Below are 17,072 nucleotides of genomic sequence, written 5' to 3'. Positions count from 1 at the left end.
TCTTGCTCCTCCTTTGTGGGCCCCCAAACTTGTCCAAGCCCCTTGGCGTTTTCCTTCTCCACATCTGGTTGTTGGGTAGAGCAGCTCCATCCTGTGTCCCCCTCGATTATTCCCTCAAACAATTCCTAATATGGTATTGTCCAGTCTCTTCACCATCCTGGTTGGTCTAGAAAGATGCACCCCTCCCCTCTCCAGACTGTCCACAGCTTTTATGGCCTGTGGTGGTCAATCCTTACCCACCTTCACACCCACCCCTCTATATTGTGTGTGTGTGTGCAACAAAACATCATTCACCTTTAACCAATATGCTAACAGCCTATAGTGCATAAACATAAATCCTAACAAGCCTAACTGGGTATGAAACATACAGTAGGGCCTAGGACTAGAACAGGACACTACGGGGTCAACTGAAGCTGGCGCTGCAAACAGACTGTGGACCCATGGCACAGACAAGTGGGACAGGAGACAGGTCAAGATACATGGTGAGATGTTTTTCATCACCAATAAAATATCCGGATTGGGGTTATGGCAATCCATAAATTGTTTCCGTAATGAATAAACCCCCACCCACAGTGCTCAACCCAATGGCTGTATATGAAGGTTCCACCAGCGTTGAGAAATGTAGGAGTATTTTCCTTGAAAAAGGTTTCTAACGAGGACTCTAATTTATGTGTTTACATTTGGAAGCGAAAGCACTTTGTTGTCTCTGGCGGCACACACAGGTGGTACCAGTGAGTGGGCTGGTTCGTTTTGCATGGACCGGTGCCCGGTTGAGTGGGTATTTCATAATAGACCAATGGAATGGTCTACAATGTGCACACCCCGCCCACGTAAAACGAACTCGCCCATCGATACAAGGTAGGTAGACATATTTGTAAAAACAAAACAAAAAAAGTAAACAACTGAAAGCAATTGTGTTCGTGACATTTAATGCTAAGGTGAAGACAACTTTGATTGGGAAAGGTTGTAGCTTGATAGCTACGTTTGTCATGTTACTTTCATTTTTTATGCAAAAATAAATGTCCAGTCTGAAAGTCGGATGTTGAAGTTGTCAAGCACAAGGAAATTGCGTCAGTTTTTCCTCGACATACTGATAAAGGTTGGTTGGTTGGGTGTGTGGATCATTGATTAGCTATCTATACGTGCATAATATACGTGTATTTTTATTGAAAAATTTGAGATGATTAGCTGCTCAAGGCATCGACTCTCCGTCGACGGTCGCTAGCGTCGATGTGGATCCGCCTGTCATTGTCGTGAGTCCGGTGTGTGATGCTGCACTTCAGCGCCAGGCAGTGCTGTGTTGTTAGGCCGCTAGCGAGTTTGTGTTGATTTTGCACTGACGATGCAAAATGTGTAAAGTGTATAGTCATTGCAAATTGTGTAGTAGTAACGTTAGCTAGTATCCCTCTACCTTTATGCCAACGTTTGGATGGAAACGTGGTTGCTGTTATCGTCTTGCCCTCGACAAGACTGGTTATGCCGTTACCGTTAGCTAGCTACTGAAACTAGCTTAACTACCTGCTTAGCCTATCTTATCTAGCCCGACGTTTGTAGGCGAGCTAGTAAGCTAAGTCTTGTTAACATCACTAGCAGCAGTTGGTCTCCAACAACTTATCCAGCTGAGCTAAGTTGCTGATATCACTTTCTATATCAATTTACACAATATAAACTGTTAACCAAAGCCAGGTAGTTGACAGATAGGCTAGTGTCACTGATGGGGAATCGGGTGTTGACTGCTGATTGGAGCCTAAAGGCCGGTAGATGGCGATATCGAAACGACTCAATATCGCCGTCTAACTGCCTTTGGGTTATGCTGATTGTAGAAACTGTTCTGACTTTACGCTGACAACTTACGTGGTCTACTACTAGACCTCTACGTATCCCAAGTATGTATGGATTAGTTAGCTAGTAAATTGTCCTGTAGATTTTCCACTGCCATTTTCAGGTTGTCTTACTGCTTTTCATGTCCCTAGGCCCCAATCTAATAGCCCACTGTGAAGGCTCAGGCTGTCATAATGTCGGAGCCCAAGGCACCCACCCCGACTCCGGCTGGAGACACATACAAAGGATGGCTATTCAAATGGACAAATTACATCAAGGGCTACCAGCGACGATGGTTCGTCTTGAGCAACGGTTTACTATCCTACTATAGGTAAGCATGGAGCGAGATGGGGTTGCATGACATAGTACCTCTTTGCATCCGCTGTAACAGATGAGACTAACAGTTACCAGAAATCTTTGCTGCCCGCAATTAAGGGCGTTCCTGCATGTGGGCATTCCTGCATCTGCCGGAACCCCTCTTTATACTTCTATTGGTCCATTTTTAAGCTAGGACTCCAGTACATAGGCGGGAGGCAGGGTGCTCCTGTACAGTAGTTGGCGGTAATGCACCATAATGTTGGATGCCAAACGCTGATAAACCCCACACAAGAAGTGGAGGGGGCGACAATGTCAGTAGCTAGCTAGGACAACGGTAGACGGTGTCATTCGCCCCTGCCTGTCGGGCACTGTTTTCCTGCGAGGGCCGGTGTTCGGCAAGCGGGAGTGAAGGACACTGTGTTCTAGTTAGCTAGCTAGGACTACGGTACACAGCATGCGGGATAAGTAGCTAGCTAGCACACCAGCAGACAGTGTATTTCACCCCTGCCCTGTTGGGCACTGATTTCCAGCAGTTCTGTTAACAACGGCAAGGGTAGGTGTTTGGCAGGTGGGAGTGAAGGACACTGTGTTAGCTAGGAGGACTAACTAAACGGTTATATTATAGCTGTGATTTGCTCTGTGGTGTTCCCATTTCCCCTGCCCTACAAGATGAATACAACTTGCTCTCCTTTATATGCCTATCATGAGTTTTGACTATGGCGCACAGTATCATAAAGAAATTGAAGCTTGAGGTCATTATGGATTCCCTGTGTAACTCTTTGCCATTTAATGGTGTCACAATATTGCATGACTCCTCTCCGTTCTGCTTGCAACAAAGAGGTGTGGCCGAATACTTATTGTGTTTTCAGCCCTGTGGGGGAGTCATTGTGTCTTCACTGGGCTGTGTAATATGAGTCGTGTTTGTTTAGTGACGTAGCTGTGTACCATTCACCTACCACTCCAAGCACGCTGTGTGTGTGTGCTGTGTGAACAGTACTGTTTGCCTAACAATTTAGAGTCAGGTGATAAGCACGTCCAACAATTCACACACTTTTCATGTTCCTCTCTGAGTCTTTTTCCAAGTAAGGTTGTTTTCTCTCGAATAACTTGCCAAGAGTGCATTTAGCGAGACATTTGTACAAAGGTTTTTGCAATCATGCAAAATTGCGAAACCAGTAATGGTGCAATATGACATGTTTTTTCAACACTAGGCTATATTGCATCTGAGATAGCATAGCTGTATTAGAGAGATTCCTTTGTTCCATATTAACAAATTAGTTAGGCAACAATAGCCAATAGTCCACACTGGTCCAACAGTCAGCTGGTTTCTATTGCCACGCTTCTGAGTATTGGGTCCACCCTCCTCTTTGCTTGTGTGATCATAATGGTTCCTGGTTAAACTGGCTGTAATTAGAGACCTTTACTTAATGTAATGTAAAATAAAACATTAAGTGGAATGTGTGGAAGAGAGAACATTGTTGTCCAAAATTAGGTTACTTAATTTTGTTCCAACTAGCCTAAAGCTGCCTCAGTCTGAACATATTCTCTAGCCTCTTTCCCTCTTTCTGGAGTTTGCAGAACAAAAGAAACCAGGTAGGCATAGTTAAAGTGATGTCTTTATCTTGGCTTCCAGTAGGCTTAGAGAAGCTTCTGCCGTATTGCTTCCTTTTTGGTTCCTTCAGATGAGTAAACACTAAAGAGGACCAGGTTAGGGGGCTAGGAGTTGTTTTCGGACCAGCTGTACAAGCAGGAGCTGGTTCAGGAGTTGGAGCTGGTTACCGAGTTGACTTTTTCAGGAGTTGACCCTAGTTTAATCCACTCCACTTTCTCGCTCTGTTTCTCCCCAGGACTCAGGCGGAGATGGGCCACACGTGCCGGGGCACAATCAACCTGGCCACGGCCAACATCGCGGTGGAGGACTCGTGCAACTTTGTCATCTCCAACGGCGGGGCACAGACCTACCACCTGAAGGCCAGCTCTGAGGTGGAGCGGCAGCGCTGGATCACCGCCCTGGAGCTGGCCAAGGCCAAGGCTGTCCGCAATCAGGCCGAGTCTGGTGAGGGAGGGAGAAGAGGGAAAAATGAGGCGGGAGAGGAAGGGATTTGTCTGTGTAGAACAGTCTTTAATGGGTACAGAGAGAGGGTAAGGGAAGGAGGGTTGAGGGGGGTGTCTGAGTGGAGTGTATACTGTATGTGTTCATGTTCCTTTGAGAGAGAGAACATGTTTTATTTCTCAAGAATTACAGTTTACTGTATAACCCCCAATTAGTGAGGGGGTGGGGCTATCATTCTGACAATGTCTTTTTTTTCTTCATATACAATACCAGTCAAAAGTTTGGACACCTACTCATTCCAGGGCTTTTCTTTATTTTGACTGTTTTCTACATTGTAGATAACACATGGAATCATGTAGTAACCAAAAAAAGTGTTAAACAAATCAAAATATATTTGAGATTCTTCTCTTCTTCTCCAGATGACTCTGGTGATGAGTGTCCCACGTCACCCCCTACCTCGGGACAGGGCGGAGGGGCACGTAACTCTAACTCAGAGGTACAGTCCACACTACGCACGCTTGGCAGCAAGGTGGAAGACCTGAGCACCTGCAACGACCTCATCGCCAAGCACGGCTCCGCCCTCCAAAGGTCAGGGGTCAACCCATCAGTCTCACACAAACCTTACAATAAACAACTGGTTGATTCCCCCATGTATAGACACCGATAGTAATAGAACAAGATAACTTTGCCCACATCTATAGAACACATCAATGGATGCAAAAAGCTATTGCTCGGTTCTATCCTTACCAAGCACATAGTAACTGGTTGACCAGGTAAGGTCTAAGATTTTATGGACCAGATATTTGTCTTGGTTGCAGAGTAGTCTGAGTGAATAAACAAATTACATGTACTACATACAGAAGAGATGGGCTGAGGGGGATGGGTTGAAGGGACTGGCTGACTATCCTTGGCTGTGCCCCTGTCCTAGGTCCCTGTCAGAGCTGGAGGGGGTGCGTCTGGGAGGCGACACGGATGGCAAGATCCGGCAGGTGACGGAGAGAGCCACGTTGTTCCGCATCACCTCCAACGCTATGATCAACGTACGTGTTATTGTTTTAACAGTGTGCAAAGGCAACTGGTTTACGTTGAATTGTACATAGAATACAGTGAAGGTCTAATAGTGCAGTCTAGCTGAAGCCCACGGTACGAGCCATCTGTTTCTTGAGTGTTACACAAACATTTACAAGGCTTTGTGGTGTTGTATGAATGTTCTTAAAGCGTTTGCTTTGAGATTTCCCTAACATTTCTCTCCCCAGGCATGCAGAGACTTCCTAGCGCTGGCCCAGGCCCACAGTAAACGGTGGCAGAAAGCCTTGCATTCGGAGCGGGACCAGAGGATAAGGCTGGAGGAAACATTGGAGCAGCTAGCCAAGCAGCACAACCACCTGGAGAGGGCCTTCAGAGGGGCCACCGTATTGCCCCTCTCCCAGAGCAACCCTGCCCTGAACAGCAAGAGTAAGGCATCACCTCTGACCCCGAACAAACTGTTACATTAACTCTTTGACCCCTGCCCTTTAACCCCCCTAACTCCAAACTGACTGTTAGCCTGCTAGTTAAGTCAACCAGTGAATCTACAACACACTATCATTCATAATATTTCATTTTCTCCCTCAGTTTCGGGCTCAGCAAAGGGAGACGCAAGCGACGAGGATGATGAAAACGAGTTCTTTGACGCTATGGAGGACCCGGCGGGGTTCATCACTGTACCGGCCGACCCCAAGTATCATAGGTCAGCACGCCTCTACCTCTTTTGTTTTTTCTTTTAACTCTCCATCTGTCTCTCCCTGTTTCTCGCTCTCTTTCCTTCTCTCTCTCTCTCTCAACCTCCTCATTTTTATCCATACAAATGGCATGGCATTTTATGAGCAATAAACTGAGCTTTTAGAAGGGAAACTGTAATTGGTAAAATGCACTTCTTTCTTTCTATATATCTCTGTTTCTTTCTCCACTCAGAAGGTCAGGAAGTAACATCAGTGGTCTCAGCGCTGAGGCTGGAATCGATGACCAATCGGTGAGTCTGTCACTGTTTTCATATTTTAAATATTTGTTTAATTACTTGCTTTACAGTACATAGGATGTCCCTTGAAATAAAACGTGTATGTGTTCTGCCCTCTTTTGGCCAACCACAGCTTTGTGACGAGCAGTCGTTGGGGTCCAATCCGGAGTCGCCCCAATCCCTGGATGTGGAGCCAGTGAGGAAGAGGCGGACCAAAATCCCAGACAAGCCCAACTATTCGCTGAACCTCTGGAGCATCATGAAGAACTGCATCGGCAAAGAGCTCTCCAAGATCCCCATGCCTGTAAGAAACACGCGTGTGTGTGTGTGACTATAGACTATTGCAGCACACCCTAACCGTTGCTTTCAGCTCTGTGCATTGTATTGAACAAGGGCAGAAGGGAGGGAACAACTTTCTGGAATGAAATGGATCTACAGGTAAGTGCCAAAATACAGTAAACACTGTACTTGAGTAAATGAGGGATGGAGTATATTGAAAGCAGGTGCTTCCACACAGGATGGTTCCTGAGTATATTAAGCAATTAACATCCCAGCATGCTTAGGGTCATGTATAAAAATGGCCAGTTTCCCAAATATTTTGGCTACCACGGCTAGAAGAAGTCTGTGACTTTGAAAGAGGGGTCTCAAAGGAGCATAGGGGGTTTTAAAGTGTGTGTGTGTCTGACACCAGATCTCTACCCAAATGAACATTTATGCGAAATTCTGGAGAGGTGCCTGAGAGCATTTTCCACCAAATCACCAAATTGTGGAACAATGGTGTCGCATCCCTCCAATAGAGTCCCAGACACTTTGTCAGTGTTTCCTTTATTTTGGCAGTTACATATATTTTTCCTTAAACCCGTTCCCATTTCTAAGTTTCCTTTCTTCCTCGCCCCCTTTTCTCCCCATTTTATCTCAGGTGAACTTCAACGAACCGATCTCCATGCTGCAGCGTCTGTCCGAGGACTTGGAGTACTACGAGCTCCTGGACAAGGCGGCTAAATGCCAGAGCTCTCTGGAGCAGCTGTGCTACGTGGCTGCCTTCACCGTATCGTCGTACTCCACTACGGTCCACCGTACAGGCAAACCCTTCAACCCCCTACTGGGGGAGACCTACGAACTGGACCGGCTGAGGGAGAGCGGCTACCGCTCACTGTGTGAACAGGTAAAGGTGGGGGGAGTGACTGGTTGGGATAGAGGGGAATTGGAAAAACAGAAGGGGGCTTGGCTACAGGTTCAAATGGGTGAGGGGCTAAGCGCGGGAGGGGGCAGAGAGAGTAGGAGAGAAGATGATTTGCATCTACAGTGGCTATGTTTTTATAACCAATACACATTCCATTAACCACAAGTTGACATCACAACAATCTGATCATATCAATCCGGTTTATTACAAGTTGCAACAAGGAGACCCCTCCAGAACAAAAGCAGAGAAGGCCCTTAAATATTAATCCCACAGCATCAAATGTTCTGTAAACACCAGCCCGAGAGGCTTGCAAGGAAGTCCCAGCAACAGCTGCTACAGTGACACAGATACATTATCTCTGTCCTCGAATCGAGCCTGGCGTCAAACATGAACCATAACATTTGATACCGGCAGTTTTAACAGGTCAAAGGTAGAACAACAGTACTTGGTTACAACAGATAATTATAGACTAACAAGTGACGACTACTTCATTAGATATGTTACTTAAACGTACATGGTTAGCTCCTGTTTCCCTTCCCCAAGGGAATGCATCTGTCTGCGTCTCCCTGCACATACAGTCATGTTTATTACATATCAGTCCATATCCACAGTAAATCAAATACAGGAAAATAATTTACCATTACAATTCCCACAGTACATTTACAGAGAGGGCATCTATGGGTAGTGGTACCTCTATAAACTGTCAGGATTTCCAGCGCTGTCCATCACCTGTGGTGCTGAAACGTTCCCTTCTGTTGCATCACGTTCTAATAGTCCGCCACATAATACCCATAAAACCACGGAAATGGTTCCAGTGGTTTTTCCGCCATTCATTTTTCACATTGTGAATTTTACGGATTTTTTAAAATTAACTGTGTAGGCTTACCTTGGCGTGACGTTTTGATAGCCGTGAGTTTTATCAATATATTTGCCTCAATTGACTCCCCAAATGCTATGCTTGTTATTGGTATAGTTACCGTGTCTGAGAGATTTGCGTGGTTATCAAAACGTCACGCCAGGGGAAGCCTACACGAAACACAACCCTTATAATAAGTATTTCTAAAATCCCAGATTGAAAAATGAATGGTTGAAAAAAAAAAAAAAAAAAAACGATTGGAACCATTTCTGGGTTTTATGACTCATACTGTGGTACTCAATTCTCTGGGGGATTACTGAGGGAAAACACCCCCTAGTGGCAGATGTGGGAAACAACAGCTCTGTTTTAGCCCAGCACAACCATATCTGACTCAAGAAATTGGCTAATCATCAAGCCATTGATTATTGGATGTAGGTGTTGTAGTGCGCAGTTAAAAAGAAACATGGTACTCTGGCTCCCCAGGACCGGGTTTGCAAAACACTGTGCTAAGTGACTCAATTGTAATATAGCCCTACCCAATCCTCCTTCATCCAGGTGAGTCACCACCCGCCTGCAGCTGCTCATCATGCCATCTCAGAGAGAGGCTGGACCCTCCGACAGGAGATCTCCCTCGCCAGCAAGTTCAGGGGAAAATACCTTTCCATCATGCCTCTGGGTAAGGCGGTGTGTGAGGACTGATAGCTGCCAGCCAATGTCTCCATCACGCAAATGTTTTGTTTGTATAGTTAGAATTTTTCAAGTTTGCTGTGGTGTAAACCTCTTCCACAGGCTCTATCCAATGCGTGTTTGAGAAGAGCAACAATCACTACTCGTGGAAGAAAGTCACTACCACAGTACACAACATCATTGTGGGCAAATTGTGGATCGACCAGGTAAGAAATATTTCACACATGATGGCTATTTCTGTTATAGTGACATTATCACGCCACAATTTTTGGCATCGACGCACACAGCACGTACTATGCACATTAGGAGATTTTAGACTAATTCTAAGCATAAAAAAAACATTCAAGATTTATTTAGGTGAACGACACATTTTTTAAGAATTCCATTCTCGCTCTTTCTGGTTTTCTCAGTCGGGAGAGATAGACGTGGTGAACCACCGGACCGGTGACTGCTGCCATCTCAAGTTCGCCCCGTACAGCTACTTCTCCAGAGACGTGGCCAGGAAGGTGACTGGTGTGGTGACCGACAAGGAGGGTAAGGCCCACTATGTGCTGTCAGGGACGTGGGATGAGAAGATGGAGTTCTCCAGGGTGATGCAGAGCAATAAGGGAGAGAACGGCACCGAGGGCAAACAGAAGACCGTCTACCAGACGCTCAAAGCCAAGGAGCTCTGGAGGAAGAACCCACTACCGTGAGTAGAGTGTGGGTGGAGTTTGCTGATGAGGTGCTGCAAATGAATAAGACATTTGGTGTGTCAAAGAACATGGCTTTTTCAGTCATCTCACCTCTGTTGTTTGGCATCGCTCTTTCTATTGCTCTGTCCCTTCCACTTCCTCCTCCATTCTCTCTATTTCTCTGTCCCTTCCACTTCCTCCTCCATTCTCTCTCTCTATTTCTCTGTCCCTTCCACTTCCTCCTCCATTCTCTCTCTATTGCTCTGTCCCTTCCACTTCCTCCTCCATTCTCTCTCTCCCCTCGTTTCCCATCCTCTCTTCCTCCCATCTGCAGTGAGGGAGCGGAGACCATGTACTACTTCTCGTCGCTGGCACTGACGCTCAACGAGTCTGAGGAGGGCGTGGCGCCCACCGACAGCCGGCGGCGGCCCGACCAGCAGCTGATGGAGGCGGGCCGATGGGACGAGGCCAACGCCGAGAAGCAACGGCTGGAGGAGAAGCAGAGGAGTGTCCGCCGCGAGAGGGAGAGAGAGGCCCAGCGCGCAGCCAACCTGCCAGAGGAGGGGGCAGAAGGGGTGGAGGTAGCAGAGGACGGTAAGAAAGAGGGAGGGGGCGAGGGAAGGAGGTGCAAGAAGGGCTACATCCCAATTATCTCTCCTTCCTCCCAGTGTTCACTTGTTGACTTTCCTATACTTATTTGAAAGGAAATGACTGGTATAAGAAACAAGGTGGAGACACCCACTAACCCATGCCTCACCAATCCAATATTTGAAGTAGTAAACAAGTGCATACTTCAAATCAAACTTCATTTGTCACATGCGCCGAATACAACAAGTGTAGACCTTACCGTGAAATGCTTACTTACAAGTCCTTAACCAACAGTGCAGTTCAAGAAGAGTTAAGAAAATATTTACCAAATAGACTAAAGTAAAAAATAAAAAGTAACACAATAACGAGGCTATATACAGGGGTTACCGGTACCGAGTCAGTGTGCAGGGGTACTGGTTGGTTGAGGTAATTTTTACATGTAGCTAGGGGTGAAGTGACTATGCATAGATGATAAACAGCGAGTAGCAGCAGTGTACAAAAGGGAGGGGCGGGTCAATGTAAATAGTCCGGTGGCCATTTTATGAATTGTTCAGCTGTCTTATGGCTTGGGGGTAGAAGTTGTTGAGGAGCCTTTTGGTCCTAGACTTGGCGCTCCGGTACCACTGAGGATATTATTGGGACATGCCCAAGATGGGAGCAAGATCCAATTCTTGTGCTTGTGAGTAAGGAAGTACTCACCATTAAGTTGAATGAGGAGTCTGGTCTCTGGCTTCCTATTGTGGCCAGAGAGAGGACACAGAGATGGAGGCAGGTTTGAGGAAAGACAGTGAGTGTTGTCCCAGAGCTGTCTGTGTTCATAGTCTACCTGTCTGTCCCTTTCTCCTCTTGTATATATCTATCTGTCTGTCTTTCACACATGTCTGTCTCTCTGTCCCCCAAGCTGTCATTGAGGACTCTTTCATCACTGACTCGCCTTTGAAAAGCAAGTACTCCTCCTCTTCCCCCTATTGTCTCACTTTACTCTCTCTCACACACACACACACACACACACACACACAATCCGTTCCACTTTTCACAAGGTAGGTGTATTTAATACCTCTGACCATCCATCACCTCATCATATCCCGCTTTCTTTATTCATCCATCCATCCATCCATCCTTGGTTTGTGCTGTGTTCAGCCGATGCAGTGGAGATTGGTACGGAAGCGAGCCAGGCTTCGGACGAAAGCAAGTACCACTAGCTTTCCTCCCTCCATCGCTCTGTCCTTATAGCACTCCCTCGCTTTTCTCCACGCTTTCACTCTCTTATTCCCTCTCCTGACACGTGATCCTTCTAGCACTTTCCGTTTAGTGTGTGTGTGTATGTATATATATATATATAATGACAGAAAGGTAGTTAGACAAATGGTAGCTAGCTTTCTTGCGATGCAAATATGCTAGTCAATCAATACCAGGGTTGTGTTCATTAGTGCACACTAGCAAAACGTTTTGCAACAAAAACAAGTTTCTTATTTGACAAGTTCAGGTAGTCCCTCCCTGTTTCGGGATGTTTTTCTACCTAAGGTGTCTAGTGAATACGACCCAGGTTTCCAGGCTATGCCTAGAAACGGCTTATTCTTGTGCTGTGAAATGCACATTGTGAATTCTAATACTAAACAGAGGAATGTTTGAAGGAAACTATTTTTTGATATGCGGCAATGTCCTGTGGTAGGAAACCGCTCCGTAGCGTAGTAAAAGCAGGCTAGCTTTAATTTTCCACACCAGTAAGTATCATCGTATATTAAATAGATTTCATTGGTTAGGTTGTAGGTTGTTTCCCCCCCCCCCCCCCCCCCCTCTTCTTTTCATTTCTTTCCTTTCTGTCAATTATTCATGTTCCTCTCTCCCCCTTCAGCGGACCCCGACGATTCTCCACCTCACACTCCAAGCAAGTAGCCCTCTACTCTCTTCCTCTCTATATCACTGTCTATTTCTATCCACACACTCACATACTTATCCATCAGTCTTCCATTTTGCAGCCCCACGTGGTCCGCCCCTTTCAGAGTATCAAAGCAAGTATTCATCGTTCGGGACACACACACACATACACACACCATGATTTCATTCTCACACCTTTTTTTTTATTTATATCATACCTCATATCTTTCCATCTTGTCCCCCCCCAGTGGATGACATGGAAGGTCAATATGGAGCTACGGTCAAAAGCAAGTAACACCATTGTTGTTCTCTCTCTCCTTTCTCTGTTATTTGTCTGTAGTTTGTGTCTCCTTCCTCTTAGACGCTCTAGTAGTTGCAGTGTAACTTAGTTGAGAAATACTACTTCCCAAAGTCTTACGGCGTTCGTATGTGTGAAATCTCGTAGCGCTAGACATGACAACTCTGGTAACTGTTGTAGCTAGACACCACCATACTGCTGCAATGTTGTCCTTGTCATCCTGACCTCATCCTTTTATGTGGTCTTGATGCAGAAGTCCCTTTCCCAAAGCTTCCATGGCTGGTCCTCAACATCCTATGATTCTTTCAATAGGTTAAATGTCTTTCTTTTTCTCTCGTTATTTTCGTCAGGCGTCCACCAGGACAACTATGAGGCGATGTGGTTCGAGAGGACCGAGGACGTCGTCACGGGAGAGTCCATGCACGTCTACAAGGGGGGCTACTGGGAGGCGAAGGACCACGGCAACTGGGACATTTGCCCAGATATATATTGATTTCCCCCCCCCCCCCCCCGATCAGCGAATTGTACTAACCCAGGCATTTGGAACAAGCCACAAGCTGCCCTTTTTCCCCCAATTGAAGAAGGGACAAACTGGGTATCGACCCTGTTTAACCCCAACCCTCCCTCTTTCAGGATAGATTTTGGGTTGTAATGCCCCTTACCTCTCCCCTATCACTCTCTGTGGGGATGGTGTGCATAGGGGCTGTGAGACCCTGTAGGACAATGCAACCGGACAGGGGGAAAGACCTGCTTTCTTCTGCCTTCATCTTCCGTGTAGGGTCAACTTGCCCCTAGATGCTGATCTGGGGTCAGTTTTGCATTTCCCCCGCTAATGTTTAAGGTTAGGATTGGGGGAGCCGAAGCTGATCCAAGAGCTGTAGCTAGGGAAAACGTCACCCCTGAAAGCTTCATCTTCACTACAATGATTAGATATCTCCCTTTAGAGCCACTGCCACTGGCTAGACCTCTGTGTCTTCTGTTTCTTCCTTTGCTGCTCTCTTTCTCACCCACTCCATCTCTTGTTATGTTAGTCTGTGGAAAAGACTGGGGGCAGATAGGTGGTCTGGTTGATGGTGTTAAATCGCTAGACTCTATCAAACACTAACTCTACCTTGCTCCTTTTCCAAGGGATATGGACTAAATGCATATGGACATGAATTGTGTGTGTGAAGAGGGGGGTTATAATAGCAATGGGTTGGTGCTTATGTCTGCCAGATTTTCAAAGCTTCACAAATGCTGTTTAAGAGGTGTGTGTGTGTGTGTTTGTTTGAGAGAAAGGGGGTGAGCAACAAATGCAGGAGCCCACGTGTGTGCGCATGAGAAAATGTGTGTGTCAGAGAACCCAGTGACATCACATTAGCTCCTCTGCTGTGGCTGTTTTGGCTTGGAGCCTGTTATCCCTCTCGAAGCAGCGAAATCGGCTAAATGAAGGATATATCGTCATAAAGTACTATTTAAACAGTTCCTACTATGTCCTACATCCCAAAGATGACTTCCACCTCTTCAACAGCAAAACAATCTAGCGTAGCCTTATCGTTTTCTATTATGGTTAGTGTATGAAGCAGACTCGACCATAACATATTGGAATAGTGGCCTAGTAATTTAGTGTCCAAAATGGCACCCTATTCCCTATAAAGTGCACTTCTTTTGACCAGGTCCTGGTCAAAAGTAGTGCACAATAAATGAATAGGGATGCATCAAGAGATTACTTGTAATCTACTTTAACTCAAGTGTGTGTGTGTGCACTAGTACAGAGTGTGAGGTTTGAGTTCCAAAAATAAGAATTCACATTTTATTTTCAAGTGTACTTACAAAATGTTTCTGAGACCGAGGAAAAAAACAGAATACAAAGCGAAACAACATTGCTAATATTTGTGTATATATATATCAAAGTAATAATTTAGTGTTAATAATATTGAATAGTTAGATCTAAGTATGGTGATTGTGTTTAAGGTCAGAGAGAACTCCCATTGGTTTCTGTAAAATAGAACATGACTGTTTCTCCATTAATTGTAAGTCAACTAACTTGTTTGATTACTTTGTTTTCTCCTACTCCCTGGCCCCGTACACACTCACTTTGTAGAATACGTTTGATCCAGTTACACTGCTGTAAGACACCAGTTGTAAAAAAAATATCATTGTCAGGTGTTCTACAACTAATTTACTGGACTTGTCTTAAGTTCATTTTGAGTTTCCTTTCACTGTCTTCCCATTTGTTGTAGTTCCCCATCTTTAAGTTCATTCATTCTCTTATGGATCTTGGTCAGTGCGCTGAGTATAACAGCATCGCAGGGTGATGTAATAAAGCCTGACTGGAGAAGTGCACACTTGCTTTATAGTGTCATTATTCCTTTAATGCAACACACTAAAGTGGGCAAAAAGCTTGCAATGGTGATCTAGTGGACCACTCAGAAGAAAAGGTTGGGAGACCCACTGGTATAACAATTTGCTTTGTTTAATGGAACATTGCATTACGACAGTAAACACAGTAAGAGTTCAAGTAAAGAATTCTTCCAGCCCATGTCACTTTTTGCATCTGCTATGCTCCACAGACGGTTATTTGTTTTGAAAGGGTTTGCTGCTCATGCTCTCCAGTTCCAGCAGCCTCACACACAGCTAGCATAGCCATGTTGGCCCTACCCCCTAGGCACTGTGTAGATCTGAAAAGGATTGGATTAAGCAATATGATGAAAATTCCACCTAGGCTATTGAGAGAGAGATCAAATGCCTTCATCCTGGAGGAACTGCAATACCGTGTCGATGCGTGGAGCGGACAGAGCAAGCCCCTTTTCTGACTGGTTCTCTCATATCTACATGAAGTGCCTAGAGGGTAGTTCTCAACACAGCTGTAGATATGAACGTCCCATCAGTCAACCAAGTGCACACCCTCTACTTGTCCACTTTGCCACCTTTCCGTGCAGCTTTTGGGTTCCTGGGCTGTGATTTCTGCAGCATAGCAAGTGTGTCCCTCTTCTCAATCTTCCTCAGCTGTTTCTTCTTCATCCTCTTGATCTTTGCTGTGTTCCGGATCTGGGGGGGGAATGTAGCAGTTAGCCTGGGGCCATATGATTCAAGTGTCAGAGTAAGAGGGCTGATGTAGGATCAGTATTGCCTTTTAGATCACAAATGAACAAGATAACATGGGCATGGGAGAACCTGATCATAGAACAGCACTTCTACTCCGAGACAATTGATACATACGGCCTCTGAAGTCAGCAATAGAGATCTGCCTGGCTCATAGGTTACAGTGAGAAAAAGACCCCCATCATCTCACTTGGGATCACGTGTGTGTGTTGACTTACCACTTGCACAACCTCCCCCTTCCTCTCGTTCTCAGCTCGCCTTTTCAAATTCTCCTCATGCCTCTTCCTCTTTTCCTGTAAGGGACAAAAGACAGCCCCAAACAATGACATCACGAGGGGACACCTAAATAATCACAGTTGCACTGCCAACCTCTGATGTGTGGTCCATATACTAATGGTGTGTTCCAAGACATCTGGGAACTCAAAAAAAAAAGTCAAATCACGACACCAGTGAGCGTCAGGTTGGGAAGTCAGAGCTCTAGATAGAGGCCCAAGTTAAAAACGATTTCCCCCAGTCGGAGCTCGTTTCCCAATTGTCTTGAACGCACTGAAGTCGGAGATGTCTAATTTTCCAGTTTTGAACGCAGTTTATGCACTACTTAAGATATTAGTGCACTCTAATATGAACAGGCGACGACACAGACCTCTTTCTCCCTGGCCTTGTCCTCCTTCAGTTGCAGGGAATATTTCTTCACCAGCGCCTTCTCTCGCTTGGCCTCCATCTTCTTCTCCCAGGAGGAGCACAGTTGCTTATCTCTTACAACAGCCGAGAACCTGAAAAACAAAGGAGTTCTATAAAAGGTACATTTTCATAAACAATTTCTAGGCACAGTGTTTGCATGGGCTGGGCTGACTAGTAATAGTTTGCATATGCAGGCAGTTAGTTAATACATTGTAGGCTATTGCAACTTGCCACTACTGACCTTTGCTTGTTGCGGTCCTTCCATACCCGTCCGGATTTCGGTTTACCCAAAGGTATCACGTCAAGTTTCTCATTTGACTCTGAACGAGTCCTCTTTTTGGCCGTTTTATTTGGGCGGTGCGGAACAGTCTCCATTGGTACGGGACCAACCTTGTTTTCCTTCTCGTTGCAATGATGTGACACAGCTGGAATAACTGCACCTAATGATTTCCCTACAGGTGTGTCTGATTTGACCAGTTTTGGACATGCTTCAGCTGTTGCCAATGCATTTGATTTGGACTCACTGCTTGGAAGTTTTTTCGCACGAGTCTCGTCGGCAACTGGTTCCACGACTACAACCTCTGGTTCGGGTTCCGTCTGGTTCTCTGCGTTCTCATTCGGTAACTCTTGAATGACAGATTTCCTTGTTCGGCGTGTTGGAGTCTTCGGTACTTCAGAGTCAAGATACACAGCTGGGGTCCGTACTCTGCGCCCGCTACGAGTCCGAGTCACAATGGGAGGAGGCAACTCGTCCTCTTCGGCGCTCAGTCCTTCGTTTGGTGTTATTTTCTCACTTGTCGACATATTGTCAAAATTATATGACTGTGTGACCACAAATAATCAATACATATGTTATTTACAGACCGTAAGAAGCGACAACCTGAGCAGAGTTTGGAAGCACACGTGTGTAAGCGATTACAGGAAGTACGAGCATACAGTTTAGTTTGTGCCTTGA

At 45.7% G+C, this 17,072-nt stretch overlaps 2 protein-coding genes across 6 annotated transcripts; one reads left to right on the top strand and one right to left on the bottom strand.

Moving 5' to 3' along the window:
* Window positions 1-771: 771 nt before the first annotated feature.
* Window positions 772-14,677, top strand: LOC120052859 (oxysterol-binding protein 1-like). 5 transcript variants are annotated; one of them, XM_039000044.1, is made up of 15 exons: window positions 772-858; window positions 1,974-2,152; window positions 3,987-4,195; window positions 4,612-4,780; window positions 5,121-5,232; window positions 5,449-5,647; window positions 5,807-5,921; window positions 6,146-6,203; window positions 6,322-6,492; window positions 7,108-7,353; window positions 8,783-8,903; window positions 9,017-9,120; window positions 9,325-9,605; window positions 9,923-10,182; window positions 12,703-14,677. In XM_039000044.1, the coding sequence occupies exons 2-15, from the start codon at window positions 2,016-2,018 to the stop codon at window positions 12,843-12,845; spliced, it is 2,325 nt and encodes a 774-aa protein (XP_038855972.1). In that variant the 5' UTR covers window positions 772-858; window positions 1,974-2,015; the 3' UTR covers window positions 12,846-14,677. The 5 variants fall into 5 exon arrangements, with proteins under 5 accessions (XP_038855972.1, XP_038855971.1, XP_038855973.1 ...); XM_039000043.1 differs by lacking the exon at window positions 772-858 and adding an exon at window positions 952-1,099; XM_039000045.1 differs by lacking the exon at window positions 772-858 and adding an exon at window positions 1,106-1,253.
* LOC120052861 (coiled-coil domain-containing protein 86-like) lies at window positions 14,131-17,040 on the bottom strand. The gene is made up of 4 exons (XM_039000047.1): window positions 16,359-17,040; window positions 16,080-16,209; window positions 15,655-15,729; window positions 14,131-15,382 (listed from the first exon to the last, which is right to left on the bottom strand). The coding sequence occupies exons 1-4, from the start codon at window positions 16,919-16,921 to the stop codon at window positions 15,242-15,244; spliced, it is 909 nt and encodes a 302-aa protein (XP_038855975.1). The 5' UTR covers window positions 16,922-17,040; the 3' UTR covers window positions 14,131-15,241.
* Window positions 17,041-17,072: the final 32 nt, after the last annotated feature.

The sequence above is a fragment of the Salvelinus namaycush genome, chromosome 8 (genome assembly GCF_016432855.1).
Source record: "Salvelinus namaycush isolate Seneca chromosome 8, SaNama_1.0, whole genome shotgun sequence".
Lineage (NCBI taxonomy): Eukaryota > Metazoa > Chordata > Actinopteri > Salmoniformes > Salmonidae > Salvelinus > Salvelinus namaycush.
This window is presented reverse-complemented; position numbering and strand designations above follow the sequence as displayed.